Source organism: Bactrocera oleae, chromosome 5, assembly GCF_042242935.1.
Source record: "Bactrocera oleae isolate idBacOlea1 chromosome 5, idBacOlea1, whole genome shotgun sequence".
Taxonomy (NCBI): domain Eukaryota; kingdom Metazoa; phylum Arthropoda; class Insecta; order Diptera; family Tephritidae; genus Bactrocera; species Bactrocera oleae.
This window is the reverse complement of record NC_091539.1, coordinates 22,330,289-22,352,475: the sequence shown is the minus strand read 5'-3', so window position 1 is coordinate 22,352,475 and position 22,187 is coordinate 22,330,289. Positions and strand designations below refer to the sequence as shown.

Genomic DNA, 22,187 nt, shown 5'->3' with positions numbered 1-22,187 from the left:
CTTTTCCTCCAAACAATCTTATGACCTTTTATTCTAAAGATGCAGAACTTACTCTCATCTGAAAAAATAACGCTTTTCCAAAACTTTGGAGGCTTGTTTAAGTGCTCTTTTGCAAAAGCCATCCTCTTAAGTCGATTTACTCTCGATAGGAAAGGCATAGGGCTTTCTACGTGCCACTATGCCGTAAAATCCGGCTCTTTTTAGAATTTTTCGTACTGTATCTGGTCATAACTTCTTTTGGCATTTAAATTCTGTCTTTTGAAATTTGGCTTGCTGTCAGTGGTGGATTACACTTCACAGGAGAGGTTATATTGTAATTCTACAAAATTTCGCCCATACACTCATCGAACAATTGTCTTCAAAAAGAAAAGAAATTAATGAAACTTTTAAGTTGCACATATTTTTTTTGCTGAATGCTTAAATACAGTGGATGAACGCAGACTTTTTCTGCTATGTGTATGTTTGAAAACTTTTTTAAGGAAAGAAGATTTATTTTTTTTTTGAATAAAATTAATAAATCAATCACGGTTTTAATCTTCATATATACTCGTATGAGTAACTGAAAAATTTTAAGATAATAAGAGTTGTTTAATTTGATTATTTTTTTTTTAATAAAATATGTTCCAATTGTATGTAATTTAATTACCAACCCGCACTTTATTAACAGTTTTTATGTCCTTATATAGGGGTATATAGATGCACCCTAATATTAGGTAAAGTAAAAAGTTCGTTCGGTTTTTTATTGATTTTTCAAAAGATGACAACTTTGTGTACATTTGTCCGATTTAAGTCAAATATGCGCCGTTTCGTTCGTAGCTTCTGGCGCGTCACCAAAGACGTGTGTGGCCTGGCATTGTTCTGATGGAACACAATTCGGCCGCTGTTGATCATAGATGGCCTCTTCTGGATGAGTGCTGCCTTCAAGCGGTCTAGTTGTTGGCAGTAGAGAGCGCAATTGTGCGTTTGGCCATAGGGGAGCAGCTCGTAGTAAATGATTTCTTGCGAATCCCACCAAACACGCAGCAAAACCTTCCTGGCAGTCAATCCGGTCTTGGCCACCGTCTGGGCCGCTTCCCCGAGCTTTGACCACGACCGTTTGCGCTCGATATTGTCGTAAGTGACCCATTTTTCATCGCCAGTCACAATCCGCTTCAGAAACGGGTCGATTTTGTTGCGATTCAGCAGCGATTCGCAGATGGAAATTCCGTCCCTCATGTTTTTTGCGTTAGTTCATGTGGCACCCAAACATCGAACTTCTTTTTGAATCCAAGGTTATGCAAATGGTTCCAAACGGTTTTCTGGCTTATCTTTATTTCCTCAGCAATTAAATAAGTGCTCACGTGACGGTCTGTTTCCACTATTTCCATGATTTTATCGCAATTTTCAACCACAGGCCTCCCGACGCGTGGTGCATCTTTGACATCGAAATTACCGGAACGGAACCTAGTAAATCACTTTTGTGCTACACGTTCGTTTACAGTATCGGGCCCATAAACTAAATAAATTTTTTCAGCCGCTTTGGCTGCTTTTTTGCCTTGATCGAAGAAAAATTGTAAAATGTAGCGAATTTTCTCTTTGCTGGTGTCCATCTTTGACGAGCGCTCACAACGTACTGAGTCAATCAATCGAAAAACTGTCAAGGACAAACTTTTAGGGCGAATAAACACGTTTTCAGCGCCGTGTAGTATGACATGATGCGACACGTAACACTAGTACTATGGACAATAACGCCATCTCTTAGATAAAAACCGAACGAACTTTTTACTTGACCTAAGTGTAGGTAAGTACTTATGGGCTGGTGCAATTGAGAGCTCGTTGAAGAGATCAATGCGCTTTATACAATACATAAGCATGCATGAATTATTTGTGCTTTAATCTTTGTACGCAACCCTGCTTGTTTTTGCAAGGGGTATTGTGGAATATGTGCCAATGTGCATTTTGAATGTATAATATACGCGAACCTACTTGTTTTCCAAAGGACAAGGGGTATTGCGGTATGTATGCCAATATGGACTTTGGATATAAAATGTACAAACGTATTTTGTATATGAACCAATATGTATGTATGTATTTATATGATTCACAAAATTATTAAAACCTTTTATTTTTATTTTTATTTTTTGTTATTAATAATCCGTATGTTATTTACCGCACCGTTTATGTAATAGTGTATTTGACGATAAATTTTTAGAATCTTTTTTTTTTTTTATTTTAATAGTACCGTATTTAGGGTATTAAGCGATAGGCAGATTTTCTGCTTTATGTATTTCCAAATGTCCGTATATGTATGTTCGCAGTGCGGAAAGAGCGAGAATTGAAATTGGTAATGTGCCGGTATTTTAAGATATAAGTGTATATAAGTGTACACTCGCCAGAAAAATTATCCGTACACCTCGACACCGAAACAATAAACTGAGAAATTTGTGATGAAATAACTTATTATATATAAAAATAGTATCCAAAAGTTTTATTCAGTATTTTTACTACACTTTCCATGAGTTTTTTTTTTAGACATACACTTTAAAAAAAAAATTTCACAGAACAAAAACAAAAAAAGCTCACATAATGAAACAGAAAAAGTATTCGTACATTTTGATTATAATTAAATATAATTAAATTATTTTGGAAAAATTTAATATCCTAATAACTAGTAGGATAGCCCTTACGTTTTAGGACCTCGGCAAGTCGATGTGGCATTGAATGAACTAGTTTGGATAGGTCATGATTTGTAATTTTCGCCCATTCATTTATGATCACATTTTTGAACATTTCTCTGGAGGTTATGGTGTGTTGGCGGATTCTGCGCTACAGTAAATCCCACAAATGCTCGATGGGGTTGAGGTCTGGAGATTGAGGTGTCGAGCGCAATTGATTTTTTATGTTATAAAGCAACCAAAGCCTGGTATTGTGCGCCGTGTGCTTTGGATCATTATCCTGTTGGAACCAAAAATCATCACCAAGCCCCAACTGCCGGGCACTTTCCTTCAAATTATTTTTTAAAATACTTAAATAGCCGAATTGATCCATTATTGTATCTATAAAAACGAGTTTGCCTACTCCTTCTGCCGCCATACACCCCCATACCATCACACCTCCTCCGCCATGTTTGACGGTGGGTAAAAGATTTTCTTTATCAAGTGCAGTACCACTCTTACGCCACACCAACTTTTTTCCTTTAATGCCAAAAGTACAAAACTTGCTTTCGTCGGTGAATAAGACACGTTCCCAAAACTCCCGAGGCTTGCTGATATATTTGTTTGCAAAATCCATACGTTTCTGTCTATTTACTTCGGATATAAAGGGCTTCCTACGCGCTACACGTGCTTGATACCCATCTTTCTTAAAAAATTTTCGTACAGTATCTTCATGGAGATCCTTGTCGAACAAATTTTTAATATTTTCACATATTTTCAAGGCAGTAAGTCGAGGATTTGCTTTTACTGACTGTAATATTGTTCGTTTTTCTCGAACGATTAATATACTTGGTCGACCAGACCGTGGCTTTGGCACAATCGACTTAGTTTTTTTGAATGCTTCCATAACATACTGCACAGAAGAATGTGTCCTTCCTATCATTTTAACTATTTCTCGGAATGATTTACCTTCTTTTCTGAGTTAAAAATAATTTTTCTTTCGCCAGCACTAATTTCTTTAATTTTAAGGGTCATCGCGAATTTATGCACAATGAAAAATTATAATAACTTTAAGGTCAACCGTCAAGTTCGAGATCAATTATACAATACAATATAAGCGCTTAAGGGAATGTATTTGTCACCATATTACAAGGGAAATATCCCGTTTTGATATGTACGGATACTTTTTCCGTTGAATTTAAGTAACTGTGTTTAGTTTTTGTTCTGGGAATTTTTTTAAAGTGTTTGTCTAAAAGTAAAAAACGTATGGAAAGTGCAGTAAAAATATTAAATAAAACTTTTGTATACTATTTTTATACATAATAAGTTATTTGATCACAAATTTCTCAGTTTATTGTTTTCATGTCGAGGTGTACGGATAATTTTTCTGGCGAGTGTATATATGTTTTTATCAATTTATAATATTGTACAAGTGTATTGAAATATATAAAATTGTATTTATGTTTCTAGATGTATTGCTCTTGGCTATTATATAAAATATATTTTCAAATGTACATAATATGTGATATGTACGTCTGTATATGTTTTTTGTAAATTAATATGCATATATGTATGTATGTAAATTTCTGGATGATTTTTTGTTTTTTTTCTTTCTCTGTTAAATTCTCAATTTGCGTTAGCTTCCTTGTATTGATGCAATCCTGCTTATTGCTTTGTTAAGCATAGGGGGTATTGCCGAAAAAGTGTGCAAGTAAATACTTGAAATATTTTGGTATGTTGTTGGAAAAGTAAATTGTGTTTGAATACGCAAATGTAAGCATATAAGGCACAAATGTAATATATATACAGTGGCGGTCAATGAAATGTTACCACTCTTGAAATAGAAATCAAATTCCCCAAATATTTGTCTTTTTATTGCTCTTACATAACCGTGTTTTGAAGAGCAGGTGTTATTGCATAAAAAATTATAATTTTTAAAGTTCTTATCCTAATGTAGGTGTTAATTAGAAGAAAAAAACACAATGGCTCGCTGGCGTATAAGTATCATTTAATTATATGTTCTATGTATTGGATGAAATTTTTCGTTGTTCTGACAAAAATAGGTTTTATAACTAAAAATAAATGTTTAAAATATATGTTAGTATCCCTCGAGCTTTCAGAACAGCTGTCGGGCATGGATGCAATCAATTTCCGACAATCATCAATTTTTATGTCGGTATTCCATGCTTCAATTATGCATAATTTTAGCTCTGCTTTGTCATAGGAGTTTTCCTTGCAACATGTTTTTTCAAAATAACCCAGCAATTCGCGATAGGATTTAAATTTGGGCTATTTCCTGGCCATTTAAGAGTTTTTATACCGCCTCGCTCCAAATATCCTTTCATTTTTAATATAAGACATTTTAAAAAGTTTTTTTTATTGTTTATCTGAAAGAAAAAAGAAGAGTGGTTATAACTAACATAATACTTACGCTTTTTGCGCGGTGGCATGGCGCAGAATCATCCTGAAAGATTGGGTCGATGATTACAGGAAACACGGCGTCCATTGCTGGCTCCAAAAAGTTCTTGATAATGTCAATATATCCAGAAGCATTTAAGGATTCATTTTATAAATGCCAATTCACTGCAATCATAGTAGGAAATTCCACCCCAAACCATGTAACTCATTGGAAATTTGTTTCTGGTTATCACAGTACTTTTAAGCAATTCTTCTTGTGCTCTCCTCCAAACGTACGGGATTCCATCGGACTGATTAAAATTTATTTTCGATTCAAAAGTGAAGATAACCCTTTTCAAATCTTCTAGAGTCCAATTTCGATACTCTCGGGCAAAAATCAGGCGTGCCGGGCGCATTTTTGCATTTAGAAGAGGCTTTTTTCTTAGTCTTCTCGCTTTGAGGCCAATATTGTAGAGCCTCCTTCGTACCGTGCGTGCACTTATATTCACCAAATATCGCTCCTTCAACTCTGAGCTTAGCTCCACTGAAGCTAAAAATCGGTTCCGCATGCTTAAGTTCTTTAAATTTCGGTCCATCCTAGTAGATTTTTTTCTTTGCGAATCCACTTCCAAGAGCTCTGTCCAAAGATTAAGTTGCGTCGTATAATCTATAAAACTTCAGAATGGACACTTGGCTACATCCTATGCGTTTTGCGATCGCCCTCGCGCTGTAATTTTCTTCTTTTAAAGTAGGAATTCCACTTTTTTGAGCACTTGTCAGCGTCTTCATACTTGCAGTATATTTACCATAAAGCAAATTAAACGAAAAATCGCAAGCAACTGTAATTAACGGAATCGTCGACAGTTACTCAGACGAATTATAATTAAGTGCTTAACACATAAGAGGAGCAAACGTTGGATAATATTTAAAAAAAATTGTACTTTGAATATAGAAATATAAAATTTTCAACCGTGGTAACATTTTATTGGCCACTATTGTATATATATAATATACCAAACTGTTTTCGGTTTTTCCCGTAAATTAAAACAGTTTTGTGACCGTTCTATCTAAGTATTATTTCAGGTTTTTATTTGGAAAAAACGCAATTTGACATACATATGTACATATAAATATAAGTAATAAGAGGAAGCGATACAACTAGCTCTGGTTTCCTGCAGGGGGTGTGGGAGATATACAGTGATGTGCGTTGAAATAGAGTCAGTACTATAGATATATTTTAAATCAATATATTTCAAGAAATTTTTTTTTTTCAAGTTTTTTTTATTGGTAGAAAAGAAACAACGCATGGAGTATATATTAAGATACCAATTAAAAGTCTTAAGTCTAAAATCAAAATTAAAAACTCATTAGCATGTCCCGTTTTGGCTGTGCTTTGAAATAGAGCCAAAAGACGTTGTTTAAATTTATTTGTTTCCTTTGATTTGATTAATTTTTAATGAAATAATCAATAGAAAGGATAAAGAATAATAACTGTTACATTAATATTGAATTTAGTGCAGTATTCATTGTTTTTTTATAATTGCTATGCAAAGTCTGGGCATATAAACAACTAAATTCTGGCACATAACAGTTGGAATTTTATGCCATGCGGCCTTCACTAGCCTCCAAAGGTCCTCTTTATTGGATGGATTTTGGCCTCTCAGAGCCACTTTAACCTCCCGCCATAAATTTTCTATAGGATTGAGGTCTGGTGATTGCAATGGCGGCTAGCTTAAAACTGCGATGCCGTTTTGTCTCAATTATTCCTTTGCCCGATTCGATGTGTGTTTCGGGTCATTATCTTGTTGAAAGACTCATTGAAGGGGCATATTAAAGGTAAAGGTCCGCATAAGGTAATATGGTTTCATTTAAAACCTTGGTGTACTGGAATGCATCCATTCTATCCTCTATCTGAAATAGCGGACCTGTTTTATAATATGCGAAGCACCCCCCAACCATTATACTCCCACCGCAATGTTTTATCGTATTTTTATTGGGTTGTGAAAGGAATTCGGTATTGGGCGGTCTTCGCACAGAAAGACTACCTTGGTTTGAGTTGAATAAATTCACTTTGGTTTCTGACCCAAGAATGTTTCGCCATTAACTAACTGGTCATTCAGCACAATCTTCGGCAAATTTTAACCGTTTTTTTTATATTGACTATGGTCAGTACCGTTTTTGACGAGCAACTTTAGCTTTCAAATTGTTTTTGATTAATAGTTTTCGAATGGTTGAAGCATCCACATCCAAAGAATACTGCTTCTTAAGGGCAGAAGAGCTCACAAAGTCATTTTTTCTCACCCGACGCAGGATTCGCCTTTAAAAACCGCACTGATATTGGATTTTTTTCCTCTATTCTCTGGTTTTTCTTTATAATTTATTGCATTCTCAATCATTTTTTTTAAGCAGCCAGCTATTCGAACTATTTCCCTTTGGCTTTTTGATTGTAAACTCAATTACTTTTATCAGTTTTCGGCATTCAGGACTGCAGTGCTTGGCTCTTCTCATTTTTATACCTAATTTATATGAAACAACAAAATTTACATCAAATCTTTAAGATTACAATTTTTTACTCATGGTTTGTTGAAAATTTTATCTAAAGAAGTTTTTTCGCTTCGCAAAATGTTTAATTTTATCGTTTGGCTCCATTTTTATGCACACGTCATTGCACAGTCAATAGCACTCTTTCACTGATTTGCAAACGCACAATTGACTTCAGAAATAACTGTACAATGTTCACAACTGTACAATATACACAGACAGGTTCTTTGTTGGTTTTGTTTTATGGGACATTTAGAAAATTTTTATATACCTATGTATATGTATGTATATATTATATATATTTATTATTTTTCCCTCGTTTTTTTGTTTTTAACTGATTTTTATTCTGCAATGTGTGTTTCACAGTAATTCACTCTAGTTAATTATTTTTTAAGGGATTACCCCTAAATCAGAATTTTCAAAGAATAAATTTTTGCATTTTTTGAAAATTATCTGAAAATTTCAAGTTGATCCCATAGTTACTTTTTGAGTTATTTGACAAATACAACTGCAACTCGAAAACCGGCCTGATTGAATGATTTTTTTTTTCAAAAATTTCGATTTTTTAGACCAATTTGATTGATTTTTTCCCAAAAATCTAGAAAAAAATTTTCTGAGGCCGCTATTTTGTTAATTTTTGAAAAAAAAAGCTTCCATCAGGCCCAGGATTATCTATTTATGAAACAAATTTTTTTTTGTCCGATTAATTTTAGATGAATCTCCAAGGACTTATGACCCCTAACCCCTTAACATCCCATAGTGCCGTCCGCTAGTGCTCGAAGGATCATATATATTTTGGTGGTAATTTGCACAGGGACACACACCACTTTCATTTTAACACTTGTAGCTTTCCACAGAGAAAGACTCGAAAAACGGTGTTCAGTTGGCATGTTCATTTCTGACGGCGATCGATCGAAAAAAGAGATCCAGTCGACGATCCTTTTTGTTGATTAGGCAGAGAGAGTGGTGAAATCGTGTGTGGTGTATATTGGCATCCCTCGGTGGTTGTTTGGAGTTGTATGTATTGGTGTGTGGTGTTTTCGGGAGTGGATTTTATTGTTGTGGTGTGTTGTGTTATTGTGGAGTGTGGTGATGTTGATTGTGAGGAATGTTCGATGGAAAGGCTTATAGCTCATTTAGCCACGTTTTGAGATATTTGTATTTAAAATTGAAAAATTTGTTAAGGTAATGCACGCTTTTACGCTTTGTTAAACACACTTTCCACACGTTTATCAACTCATATATATTTATAATTACACTGTTATTATTAAAATATAGATTTATTGTGCCTTTAAAGATAAATATACTACAAAAATTACTATGCACACTCTCAGTTTCAAATAATTGGTATGATTACATTCATGACAAATACCAGTGTTGCCGCATATTGTGTTGTGAAAAATAATGAAACAATTTTCTGGTTATCAATGTTTGAGTTATAAAGAGACAATGGTTCAAAACGAGCACTTGTTTCATACATAAGGATTAAATATTATTTCATAAATAGGGATAAGAAATGTTAAACAATAATGAGTAATTACCGTTTTCAGTATTTCTCTTCTTTCGCTTAACAGAGGTGTTCGATCGACGAGGGTTTTTTAAGCGCGGCCGAAGGCCGCCAACGCCGAAAGGAATTCTACTCGAAAAAACTAATATTTTAATTCTTGTCATCTTTATTTCTTTCAGTTCATTTACAAAAGATGATAATGTAAAATAAATGTGCAAACGAATTAGTAAAGCGATAATAGATATAAAAATCAAAAATGAAAGTGTAAAATCCATCTTAAATCTTTCGAAAACTATAAGCGGCTATATTTATATATATATATTTGTGTGAATAAAAAGAATTGAACAGAAGTTAAATATTGAATTAAAGTTATTTTTGCACCATTTAATATAAAATAAATGTGTACAACGAATTAAGAAAGTGTCAGTGGATATAAAAGTTAAAAATATAAGGGTAAAATTCATTATAAATCAAAGAAACACGCACTTCAAATGCAAAATTCTAAAATTTACGCCTGAAGCGCGATAATGTTTGGCTATGTTGATCTCAAGAAAACTTAAGTACAAGCTGTATCAAAGCAGTGCACAAAACATAAATATTGCCTTTGAAAATATCAAAACAATTAACGAAAAAGTCAGATCTGACAACATGAAAGAAATGTATCGATTACCTGTAGGAGCTATAGATTGCAGAAAAATCTGTTTGGAACGATTTAAATAAGGCTGGATACAAAAAGAAGATCGATGTATGGGTGCTACATGAGTTAACGAACAAAACCCGCACGCGAATTGCTGCTGAATCGGAGCAAAATCTTTCCATTTTTCTAGTGGATGATTACTGCTGATGAAAAGTGATTCACTTACGACCACGTCAAGCGAAAACGGTCGTGTGTTGGGAGATTAGCAGGGAATCATCGGCCAAAGTTTTGATTTGGACCTGTGCTGCCGACAATTGCACGGTTTGGGTGAAGCACTTGTCCCGAAGTGAATAGGAGAGGAATTGTGTTCCCTTAGGACAATGCCAGGCCTTATATAGACACAGTGACTTGCCAGAAGCTCTTATGCATCCACCTTATAGTCTGTCCGTGTCTCTGTCTATGTAAAATGAATTCGCTGTGTATGAAAAATTTACCTCAAGAGAAACTTCGAATTAATTTAAAAATAATTTCTTTAAACTATACGGAGTGATATGTGGTTGGGGTATATAAATTCTCTAATAAATTTAGCTGAGATTAAACTTTATGAGATTAATTAGATCATTAAGCTGGCTCACTTATTTCAGAAGTTAATCGTTGCTCAAGCTGATATACAAACGGATAGATATTGAAAAATCACCCTTATCGTTCAGTCCGGTCGTTTTGATATATATGTATAATATATATGTACGTACATATATATTGGCATCGTTTTTTTTTTGACGTATCACAAACAACACTAATGTGAACAAAATTAAAAAACTTTTTGTGAAAAACGATTCAGACCCATAAGGATTTTCTGTAGCAGGTTACGATATTTTTTAATACCCTCATACCTCAAAAGGTATTCGAATTGGGGGAGAGCCGCCAAATGATCGGTTCGCTATAATTTATATGCTATGTGGTTTACTTGGCAATATTGAAATCAGGGTCGAATTTTCACTTTCATTGAATTGTTTTAAAATATTGTGCACCTCTGCCTGTGGTCTTTTTTTATTGTTGAAAGTGAAATCATGTTAAATTCTAAAACGAATGGTTTTTGAATGTATGTGTCACGGCATTCGATAATATTATCATTGCTTTACCTTAATTTCGAAATAACAAATTTCTTTGTATTTTTAATTTCGCAAAAATCAAAAATTTATAATTCAAGAATTGCTCTCTAAGATTAAACTATTCAAATAAAAAATTTATTACAAAAAGAGCTGAAAGTTTTGCGGCAAAAAAGTCTTTTTATCTGCGTCCTTGTAAATATTTTGTATAACCACTGTCTTATTTTATATGAAAAGCAACATGTGTATGCTCATATGAAAATAAATTTAATTAACTTTGATTAAAAATCTTTTAAATATTTTTTGTTTTTTTACATTTTAGGATTGGAAACTGGTAAAATACAACTAATCGCCATGGAGAAGTTACGTCTCATGAAGGACAATCGTTCTGAAATAATTGTTGGCGGAAAGTACAGAATTATTCGGAAAATAGGTAAATATTGATTAATATATACTACAAATATATGACTGTTCCCACGACAATCGAGTCTAAGTAATGAACAGATTTTTGTTCGTTCAAGGACGGCCAATAAAACAGTGCCCCTTACAGTTATTTGGTGATTATGTTTCTTCGCTCGAAATATAATTTTTATTCAATATAATCTCCGTTAACTTCAATACACTAATTTCTTTCGGGAGTTCTGCAAATACCCGTCTACGGCTTCTTCATTCGACGAAAAACGTTTTCCACGAAGGAATTGCAATTCAGGTTTCTGAAGAGGTAGTATTCGCTGGAAGCCAAACCTGGTGAATTCGGTGGATGTTCAAGCAATTCGAACTTTAATTCGTTGAATTTTCTCATTGTTAAAACACCTTTGTGAGCAGTAAAATGTCTTGATGAGAAATGCTTTTTTTGTGTTGCAAACCAGGTATTTTCTATCGATATTTTTCTTCCAGGTGATCCAAAAGTCTGCAATAATATTCAGAATTGACTCTTTTACCTTTCTGCAGATACACAATCAAGAAAATTCCTTTTGCATTCCAAAAAACTGATGCCATAACCTTCTTTGCTGATCGTTGTGACTTCACCTGCTTTGGAGCTGAACAACCAGCTTTAGTCCACTGTAATCGTTCTTATTTCAATTTAGAATCATGGGGGTAGATCCAAGTCTCATCCATACTTATAAAATGACGCAAGAAATCGGTTTTATTCTGTTAAACCGTTTTTTTTTATTAAACGCTCCAAATTACGCTGAGAAATTTGTTTTCGATCCAGTTTTTGTTGAATTGTTAACGTGTGCGGCACTAACTTTCCAAACAGATTTTTCATATGTAATTCTCCATGTAAAATATGAAGTACTCGTTCGTCTGAGATGCCTATGCATTAGCAATTTCACGCTTAGTCAAGCTTGGATCTTCACTAACAATATAATGAACTTGCTCTATGATTTCTGGTGTGGTTGCGGTTTTTGGTCTTCCTTCGCGTGATCGTTTTCAAGCCTAGAATGACCACGTTTAAATTCACCAGCCCAAAATTCGACGGAGTTAATATCGTTTACACGATATGAGTAGATAGAAATATACTTTTGAGCTGCACCGAAATGTGTGCTCTTTATTGATATTCTTAAGACTAACTTGTTACATAGATCTTACTGCTATTTATACTAACTAGTGTTACTTATTACTAGTTGATAGTTTCTTTACATATAACATATTGTTTGTTTAAATACATTTGCCTTGTTCTAAGATAAGGTTTTTTTGATGTATTTTTCATACATTCTGTTCATTCAGAGATGAGGTTGTTTTGATGTTTGTTTGTTTAGGATATTGGTGATATAATGTGATAAGTAATACGTTCCTTAACTACGGTGAGTTTTGAAGGCACTTCTAACAATTGTTCATAAATTTCCTCTGCTTTAAAACCTTTCAAAACAAAGAATCTAATCACTGCGCGATATCAAAATTTTTTCTATTTTAAAAAAATACTCGGACACTTCAAATTATTGGCGATCACAAGGAGTCGATACGATGGGTCTAAGCATTCATAAATATTGTCCATCGAAAATTTTCATGCAATCATTGATACCTGTTTTACCATAAGTAAACTATTTTATCGATATCGAAACAAAACGGAAAGAATTTTCGATCGAAAATTTTTATAAGCGTGTTTAGCACTTTTGAAAAATTTTCCTCGCATCTTTTTCCGAATAAGCTTTTTTTCGCTTTGTGTCTTTTGAACGGTGTACAGGATACATCACTATGTGCATTAGTTTCTATTGTCTGGTCCGACGTTAAATATAAAGATTAATTTTTTTATGTGGGCCTGGGAATAAATTGCATCAAATACTGGTATTTTTAGAAGGAATCTCATCCGAAATTCTTGTTGTAGTTATTGGTGAACATCCAAAACTTTGAATGTATTTGTGTACCCTCTTTTAAATTCCAATTTAGATTTCGAAAAATATTCATGATTTTACGATTACGATACGACAACGATTAATATGGATTGCGCGGCCCACGACATTTTGTAAGTAAATTCGCGATACGACGGAACACATTATTGAAAACAATTAAAATCGTGCGATTGTTATTAAAAACGTACAATTTAATTGTATTTGTATAATTACTAGTATTTTTTGCTCCAATTCTTTTTTTTTTGAATATTATTTTTGAAAACCATAGAAACTTTTCAGTTTTCTTTTAACATCTCATTAAAAAAACCGGACATAAAATTAAACAAATAATAAATCAAAACTATTTTTAACTTCCCGCTAAGAAAATTGAACATTTTCTAAAAATCGGGAAGATATTGGTTTCACCCCATTTTGCAAAAATCGAGTTCTCAACAGATCTCGACGTTTTGAGGGTCGAGGAAGCTTCCCCGAACATTTCTACGATGATGTCCGTATGTCTGTATGTATGTGTGGATGTATGTGTGTGTGTGTGGATGTATGTGACCCTCTTATGACTTTTAAACGGCTCAACCGATTTGAATAAACTAAACGGCATTCCAAAGGGTTTCATTGCACTTGAATTTCGTGTGAGTTTGGACCCAATCGGACGAGTAGATTTTGAGAAATCTCAAAAATAAATTTTTTTGAAAAATCGTTTTCGAATTTCTTCCAAACGACTTGACCGATCAACACCAAAAACTAATCAGTTCTAAACCTTGAAAAAACACATCGTTTGCCGCAAACCGGGTCAAAATCGGTTGATTTACTTGCGAGATATTAAAAACGAAAAATTTCGAAGAGCTCAAAAGCAGTGAAAAAAGCGAAATTTGAACGTTAGCGTATGAAATTAGCGGGAAGTTGCAGGGATGGCCCTTGAGGCCAACCGTTTTCCACATTTTTTTAACGTGTTTCTTCTGAAAACTCGATTTATTTCGAATATATACTGACGTGATAAGTATTGAACGTGTAGTACTCGCGATTCATCAATCTTCAATGGGAATCACGATCCAAATATCACAATAAATATTAGACGAGTGACAATGATTAACTCCATATATTACTCCTAAGAAATTACTTTTAAAATAAAATTTAAATTTTGAAAAGTTCAGCTAAGCTTACAAGGACCTCAGTGATTTAGTAAACACCAGACAACTGCACGGGAGCCTAATTTTCTCACTTTTATACTTACTTAAAAATCGGTGGCGATGACCACTCACACTCACAAACATGTATGCTGTGTAAATACCTACTCATAGAAATATGAGCGAGAGAAGCAAATGATATTTATGAACTGCTGTGAGCATGACAAATAAGTTAATACAGTTAAATATTATTTCTATATATATAGAGTTTTCTCTCTTACCCAGTTCTCTCTTAATCAGGTTTGAATGAATGAATGATTCACTATACATCCATACTGTTCACTCTCATGCCTTTTCTTGAGTCATTGCTGATCATAAATCCATCAAAGCTGACTTCACTTCTGACTGAAAAGCTATCAAAGCTGCAATTTGTCAGTTATGACTGTAAATCTATCACAAGTGAAAAATTCTTTTGCACAATATATAATACAATTTTATTTCTTTAATACATTCAAAACTTTTACAACATGTTGCTCTAGAGTATAATAGTTTAGTTCACTTAACACAACGGAAAAATTATATTACTTAATAAGACCAACGTAATATCCTAAGTCTTATAATTAATAAATAAATCTGTTTCTTATTGTTTAACAAATTTCTTTCTAATTCACTTTGTTTACAACACATCTACATACCAGAGAACTGAAATGGAGCACCCCAACAAAGAGTGTACCTCATACTTACTTGGGTATTTGTGCACCGCTGCAGGTCTCTGGTAAACACCAAAATTTTTTCGTATTTAAACGAAAATGGTGATCTGATGAATTATTGATCTTCATCAAGAAAGTTTGACTACTAGAAAAGTTATGTATAAAGTCGTTAAATATCTTATTTGTATTTGCAAAACGCCCATAATTTGTGTTTGGACCTTATATGAAGATGGGTGTTCGCCGAGAAAAATACAAGCTTGGAATCGAGTCATTGGTGAAGTTCTTTTAAATTTTTTTTTTTTTTTATAACTTTTCCTAAGACGAAAATATATATTAAAGTATTATTTTTTTATATATGTAATTGACTTGAATGGTCCATTTGAACTACGCGCGCAAAGTGAATCGATTAGATTGTTTTTTCCTAGATTGGTACTTCGTGGGAAGTTTGATCTCCATATGTCAATTGGTGAGCGTTTTGCACCTAAAAATTCGCGACCCGAAAAGTATGTGGTTCCAATTAAATCACGATTACTGAATCGGAGAAAATGAATGGCACAATGCCTTCAGTCAAGGTTGTGAAGTCCTCGAAAACTTGCCTCATGCGAGATATTCATCCAGCTCTGTTAATGACGGTAACATCGATAAAGTTAAAGAAACATTTCTTGCAAATCATAGTGTTAATAGTAGAGAGATAGCAGAGGATATCACTATCTGTTATGGATCGAGTTACTACATATTACATATATTATTAGAGATGCTGGACAACGTACATAATTGAGAAATACATCCATCAAACGCATCATTATTGGTTTTGAAAAATGGGTTTATGAACTTGTCGTCAAAATTGTCTAACAATCTAATTAATGGCGCTCAGAAAATGAGCCGAAACAAAAATAACCACGACTTTTTGGCCAAACACGAAACGAGAGTCATCGTTCAGCCACCGTATTCGCCAGATTTGGCTTCCTGTGACTTTTTTCTGCTTTCCAAACTGAAATATTTGCTTCGAGGAACGCGCCGTGAGTCCATTAAAGCTATTAAAAATATTCACTGTAAGCACTGCAGACCAAGGCAGTCGAGGCTTATTACAAATGTATGAAAAATTTAATTAAGCGTTGGCATGCTGGTATGGTTCAATAGGAGCCTATTTTGAAACCGATGACAAAGATTATGTACATACATATTTAACCGATTTTATGTTACTGTTATAAATACTTAATGTAATATTATATATCTTGTTCTATTTTAGGCAGTGGATCATTCGGAGATATTTATTTGGGAATGAGTATACAAAGTGGTGAAGAAGTAGCCGTAAAAATGGAAAGTGCAAATGCACGGCATCCACAACTCTTATATGAAGCAAAATTATATCGAATTCTAAGCGGTGGAGTGGGAATTCCCAGGATCCGATATCACGGCAAAGAAAAAAATTTTAATACTTTAGTAATGGATCTTCTCGGACCATCCTTGGAAGACTTGTTCAATTTTTGTACACGCCATTTTACTATTAAAACGGTGCTAATGCTGGTGGATCAAATGATTGGACGCCTTGAATATATTCACTTAAAGTGCTTTATTCACAGAGATATTAAACCTGATAATTTCCTAATGGGAATCGGACGTCATTGCAATAAGTTGTTTTTGATAGATTTTGGTTTAGCTAAAAAATATAGAGATCCTGTTTCCCGCACTCATATACAATATCGTGAAGATAAAAATTTAACGGGAACAGCACGTTATGCTTCAATAAACGCTCATTTGGGCATTGAACAGTCTAGAAGAGATGACATGGAATCATTAGGATACGTTATGATGTATTTTAATCGTGGAGTTCTACCATGGCAGGGAATGAAAGCCACTAATAAACAACAGAAATACGAAAAAATTTCCGAAAAGAAAATGTCTACTCCTATTGAAACTCTATGCAAGGGATTTCCAGCTGAATTCGCAATGTATATAAATTATTGCCGCAGTTTGCGATTTGAGGAACAGCCCGATTATATGTATCTCCGGCAACTTTTCAGGTAAGCAATTCAAAACTTAAAATACAGAAACTGCTAAATCGAAAAAAAAAATTAATTACTTTTAAAATATAGAAACTGCAAAATGGAAAATGTGTTTCACACAGACGTGCGAAGCCATGTACAGTCATGTAAAAAATATTAGGGACATATTGCGGTATGCCTAATCTAATAATAAAATAATTGGGTTGAATTCTATTCCAAAGAAAAAAAAACCTCTTTCAGTCGCTCATCTCATTTTATGCTGTGAAAAAAGAGTGACATTTATAAATATTGAAGTTCTATATAAAACAAAAGTTGAATTATAAATTTTTCCTAACATTCTTTGATTGTTAACGTATTTTCATTATATAATTTTTTGTTGTTAAGCATTTATTATGTATAACTATTTGACATCCACGAGAAATAGATTCAACCATGGCCCCTGGGGGCACAAGGTGGTTTTTTACCCCCTAAAGCTTCTTTCAACTATCGCCACAAACTCTCAGTTGAATTAAAATCAGGCTGTTGATCAGGCCAACTGAATGTGCTAATGTTGTTATCTGTGAACCATTTTTTAAACAGCTTTAATTCTGCTTTGGGTAATTGGTATAAAATTGTGTAAAACTTATTATATCTCATCTGAGGGGATATTACTCCATTTCTCCAGAGTGCAGTGCTCTGACATGTCTGAAGATTCTTCCATACTGCTGGCAAGCGCTTTGAGCATTTTGTTGCGGTTCTGTAATTTGGCAGTTAATGCGGTCGTGTGAGGAGTGAAGGAGCACAGGCACCTGTAACACCTAAAATTTTGGGGTTATTGACCCTCGGAATTTTAACGCCATCGACTGCGTTTAGATCCAGTCTGTACTCCTTCGTCCAGTTTGTGAATATGGTCGCTGTGGATTTAGTGGGTAAAAAAGTTAAGCTCCTTGCAACGAGAAAGGTCGGAGAGATAGCCGTTTACTTTCGAGCACATGTCATCGATTAAATTGCCCGACGTCAATATCGTGCAGTCATCAGCGTACGAGGTCATGGAAATTTCCTCTTGTGTTTGAGGGAGTTTCGAGATGTAGAAGTTATACAATAGCGGAGAGAGGACACCACCCTGCGGAAGCCCTATTTAATTATTCTTTGAAATATTGACCTCGAAACAGTACGGATGACTGTCAACCCCTCAGGTCCTCGGGTGTGTCAGGAATGTCCGCATGACACTCTTTGCTTGTCCAACGAACCCCACTCATCTAACACCCCCCTCTCCCGTTACATGACCTCACACGACACGACAAAAACTAAAACTTGCCACCCAAGCGGGGATCAGATAACCGTTACAACAACAACAAAAAACGCATTTCTCCACTGGCCAGATGGCATGCTCTTGAACAAAAAATAGGATTTTAGTAACATTTTGTTTTAACAGAAAAGGTACTTTCCTCGTTTTTTCGGTTTATTTTAATTTTAAATATTTTGCTTTATGCGAATGTTAGTATAAAAAATAATTTAATTCAAGTTTTTTGTCGTTTGAAGATAAGCGTATTTTTTTTTTACAAATCTTATTATATTGTTTTCAATAATTCGAAAAATGTTTGGTTTTCATCCGCGTTTTTCCTTTTCAGTTCTTATTTTATTGCATTTTCTACCATTCTCATAAAAAATTTGAACGTCTCGCCAATTTTTCGGTTGTAAATCTATTTTTGTGAAGGTGTTTTATTTGTTCTTGAAGCTGAACGCTACAAAGCAATTTAAAGGACCATCGCTGGCCTAATTACAGTTGAACTGAAAAACATAGAGGACCAGTAAAACGCACCACTTGGACAGTTGAGTAGCTCTCTACACATATAATCTCAAAAAATAAAACGTTTGTATGCGTAAAAATGCCGACCACTGGTCTAAATCAAACGTACAACTAAATAACACCGCGTTATGGGTTTTAAAAGGCAATGAAAAAAAAAAAGTTTGAAACAAAATAATTATTGACGATTAACGCTTCTTACTTCTTCTTTGTCATTTCGTATATTTCGTCGACATGTTTTTACTTTGTAAGGTCGAACGTGTTTTTCAGATGAGACTAAAAGTTCTTGATATGGTTTAGATCTAAACTGCTTTCAAAAATAGTTACCAAATTCTTATGAAGCCACTGGTACATCCATGTTACGAACTTGTTAGCTGTGGCAAATTGCACCATAATGTCGTTCATAATCAAAATGTATTTAAATTGGTAAATTTCTCCATCAATTTTAAATATAGACACGATTCCACTTCATGGCAATGCACCCCAAAAAAACATTATATTGCCTCCACCATGCTTCAGTGTTGGAGTAGTGTACCTAAGGTCCAGCTCTTTTCGTTTGGGCGCGTAACATAACTTTTCCCATCTGAATACACTGTGTTTTGCGATTTTACTGTATGACTTATCGTTTTCACGCAACTGGACGTATCAGCCTTAGTATTCTCACATCTGTTTTACTAAAATTTTTCAATAAATAATTTCAATAACAATATAAGAAAAGCTTTGTAGAAAATATTTAAAATTTGCAAAAACAGAAACTAAACATAAGAAAAAACTTTAATTTCGGAGATTGTACCTTGTCATATGAAAAGGGTTTTCATACAAGCACTTGATTCCGATCGTTCAGTTTATATGGCAACTATATGCTAAAGTGGTCTGATATGGACGGTATCGACAAATGAGCAGCTTCTTGGGGACAAAAGGTTTCCTTTTATGTGATACAAACTTCGGGGCAAACTTAATATACCCTGTTTAGGCTATATATATACCGGCGGTGCACGCCCGTTTTTCGGATTTCAATAAAAATCAGAAATCTGCATTTTCAATTTATTTTGGGCTGAAAATATACTTTTGTAATATTTAGCCGGTAAAAGCTGTATTGTAAGATTCAAACATTTCAATGAATATCTGTGTAATTGATATAACTGTTCCAAGGTAATTTCCAGATATTAATTTATGTATATATTATCACATGCGAGCGGACCAGTAATGATACAATTAAGATGTAAATTGTCATAATGTATTTGATATTCAGAGCAATTAAAATTAGGTTCAATGTTTTTTTTCGTTTTTTGATAATTAAAATGCAAATGGAGCAACTAGTGCTTCACAGAACGATAAAATTAAAAATCAGAGACTAACGAGACTAGTAAGTAATTTCGATTACTGAACCAAATGTATATGCTTCTAAGCCATAAAACCGCAAATCTGCAACTTTCAACTCAATATCTGTTCGTGAGAGCTTGAGATTGGAATTGTAAGCTTTTTTTTAATTCGTAAATATTTGAAAAAAATTAAAAGTGCATTGTGTTTGCGACAAAAATGTATATAATGACTAATATTAATTTTGAACTATCTAATGCATTACTCCTTTTGCTTTCAGAATCCTTTTCAGAACATTAAATCATCATTATGATTATGTATATGATTGGACCATGTTAAAGCAAAAAACACATCAGGGCCAACCAAATCCAGCTATTTTACTGGGACAAGCTGAGTCACGCAACGAACGTGATAAGGAGAAAGAGAAGCAAGGCTTAAAGCCGATGATATCTGATTGAAAGCAAATCGAAAAATAATTTGTGAAATAACAAGCGTATTTTCTAGGATTAGAACTGGAATTTGATCGTAATAAATAATGCAAATACATTTTGCATATCTGAGGATATTGATATATTATATAATTTACATTAATTACTGTACACATTTTGAATTATGTCAATAAAGACTAATTGTTTTAAACCTGAAGTCCTCCATTTATTTTGTAATTTTTGTGTATGATGATTTATAATATAGATTATACTATGTTCGCACCGACACAAAATTCGTGTTTTCATAGACAAAAGAGGTTTTCACGCGAAAACTTGTGTTTTTATCCATACAAAATCTGTCAAACGAAAACAAAGTTTTCGCAGAAACCCCTTGAAAACTTAAATTCCACTCATTATAATCGGTGCTTGCTCTAGTTTAATCGATATTATTAGAAGACATATTTTGTCAGCCCTAAATGTCAGTTGACAATTTGTTTGCATTCCATATTTGGCCTAAACGTACTTTACAAGAAACTGCTGATGGGTTCACCAATACACTCACATATGATATGACAGTACTGTTAATTTACATTTGCATTTTTAAATTCAGAACTATCCACTGATTGGAGAAAGACGTACACAGAGCTATTGAGAGGAGGAGATGACATCCAAGTGAAAATTTATTTTTATATTTTCATATTTTATTATATTTTTTGTTGCATTTCTTGTTATATTTAAGTATATTATTATAACTAATTTTGATTAAAAGTTTGAAATTTATTAAAGAAATAAAAATTATATTATCTACTGTGCAAAATAATTTTTCACTTCTGATAGCGTTTCAGCCATAACTGACAATTTTCAGCTATGACGAATTTATGGTCAGCAATGACTCAGAAAAAACAAAACAAACAAACAAAAAGAAAACAAGGATCGTAAGAAAATTATAGAAACTTTGTTCTGCGCGCTGACAAAATTTTTTCAGCTATGACTGTCATATTACCCATCAGATGACCGTCACTGTTCTTGTAGGGTACATAACAAATGTAAACAAATAGATGTGTGAACTGTCAATGAAAACTCATCGAAAAGACACAATGTCGGTCAGAACGACTTTGGTTCCACAATCCACAAATTGAGTTTTCAAGAGGATTTCAATTCGGTGCGAACATAGTATTACAGCGAATCAAAACGTAAAAGATAACGAATAGTTATCGATTGTTCGCCTCCATCGTCATCATTCCTTAAGGCCCATTCACATACAACTTTCCTGGCTTTGCGTGACAGTTCATACTGAAATAACAAAGCGAAAAAAACAAGGCTGCGTTCAGTGTTTCTCTGTAATAAAAATGGCGCGCATCGCTTGGCAAAGCGTAAAAATATGAGAGTTGCCCGACATTTTGCTGGTCTTCGAGTCGATAACTTTTTATGTGAACGTTTTCATATAAAAGCGTACATCGAACATTTATTCAAAAGAAATGTCTGACGGAAAGCGCAGCAAAGTTCTATATGATTTGGCCATTAGGGGGCCTGCAGAGTGGACGCTCAAGTTCGAGCCGAGCGCAAAGCTGACGAATGCGAGAAATAAGCTTCGCAACTGTGCGTACTCATTTTTACGAAATCGCAAAGGCACCGCAG

The 22,187-nt window shown here is 33.9% G+C and overlaps 1 protein-coding gene across 1 annotated transcript in view; it reads left to right on the top strand.

The window, feature by feature from the left end:
• Nucleotides 1-20,766, top strand: part of LOC106621909 (casein kinase I) — a 51,625-nt gene extending 30,859 nt beyond the window's left edge. The window contains exons 2-4 of the mRNA XM_014240931.3: nt 11,147-11,257; nt 16,259-17,033; nt 20,402-20,766. Coding sequence (XP_014096406.1) covers nt 11,179-11,257; nt 16,259-17,033; nt 20,402-20,579 — 1,032 coding nt within the window. The 5' untranslated portion in view covers nt 11,147-11,178 and the 3' untranslated portion in view covers nt 20,580-20,766. The remainder of the gene's footprint in view (nt 1-11,146; nt 11,258-16,258; nt 17,034-20,401) is intronic.
• The last annotated feature ends 1,421 nt before the right edge of the window (nt 20,767-22,187 follow it).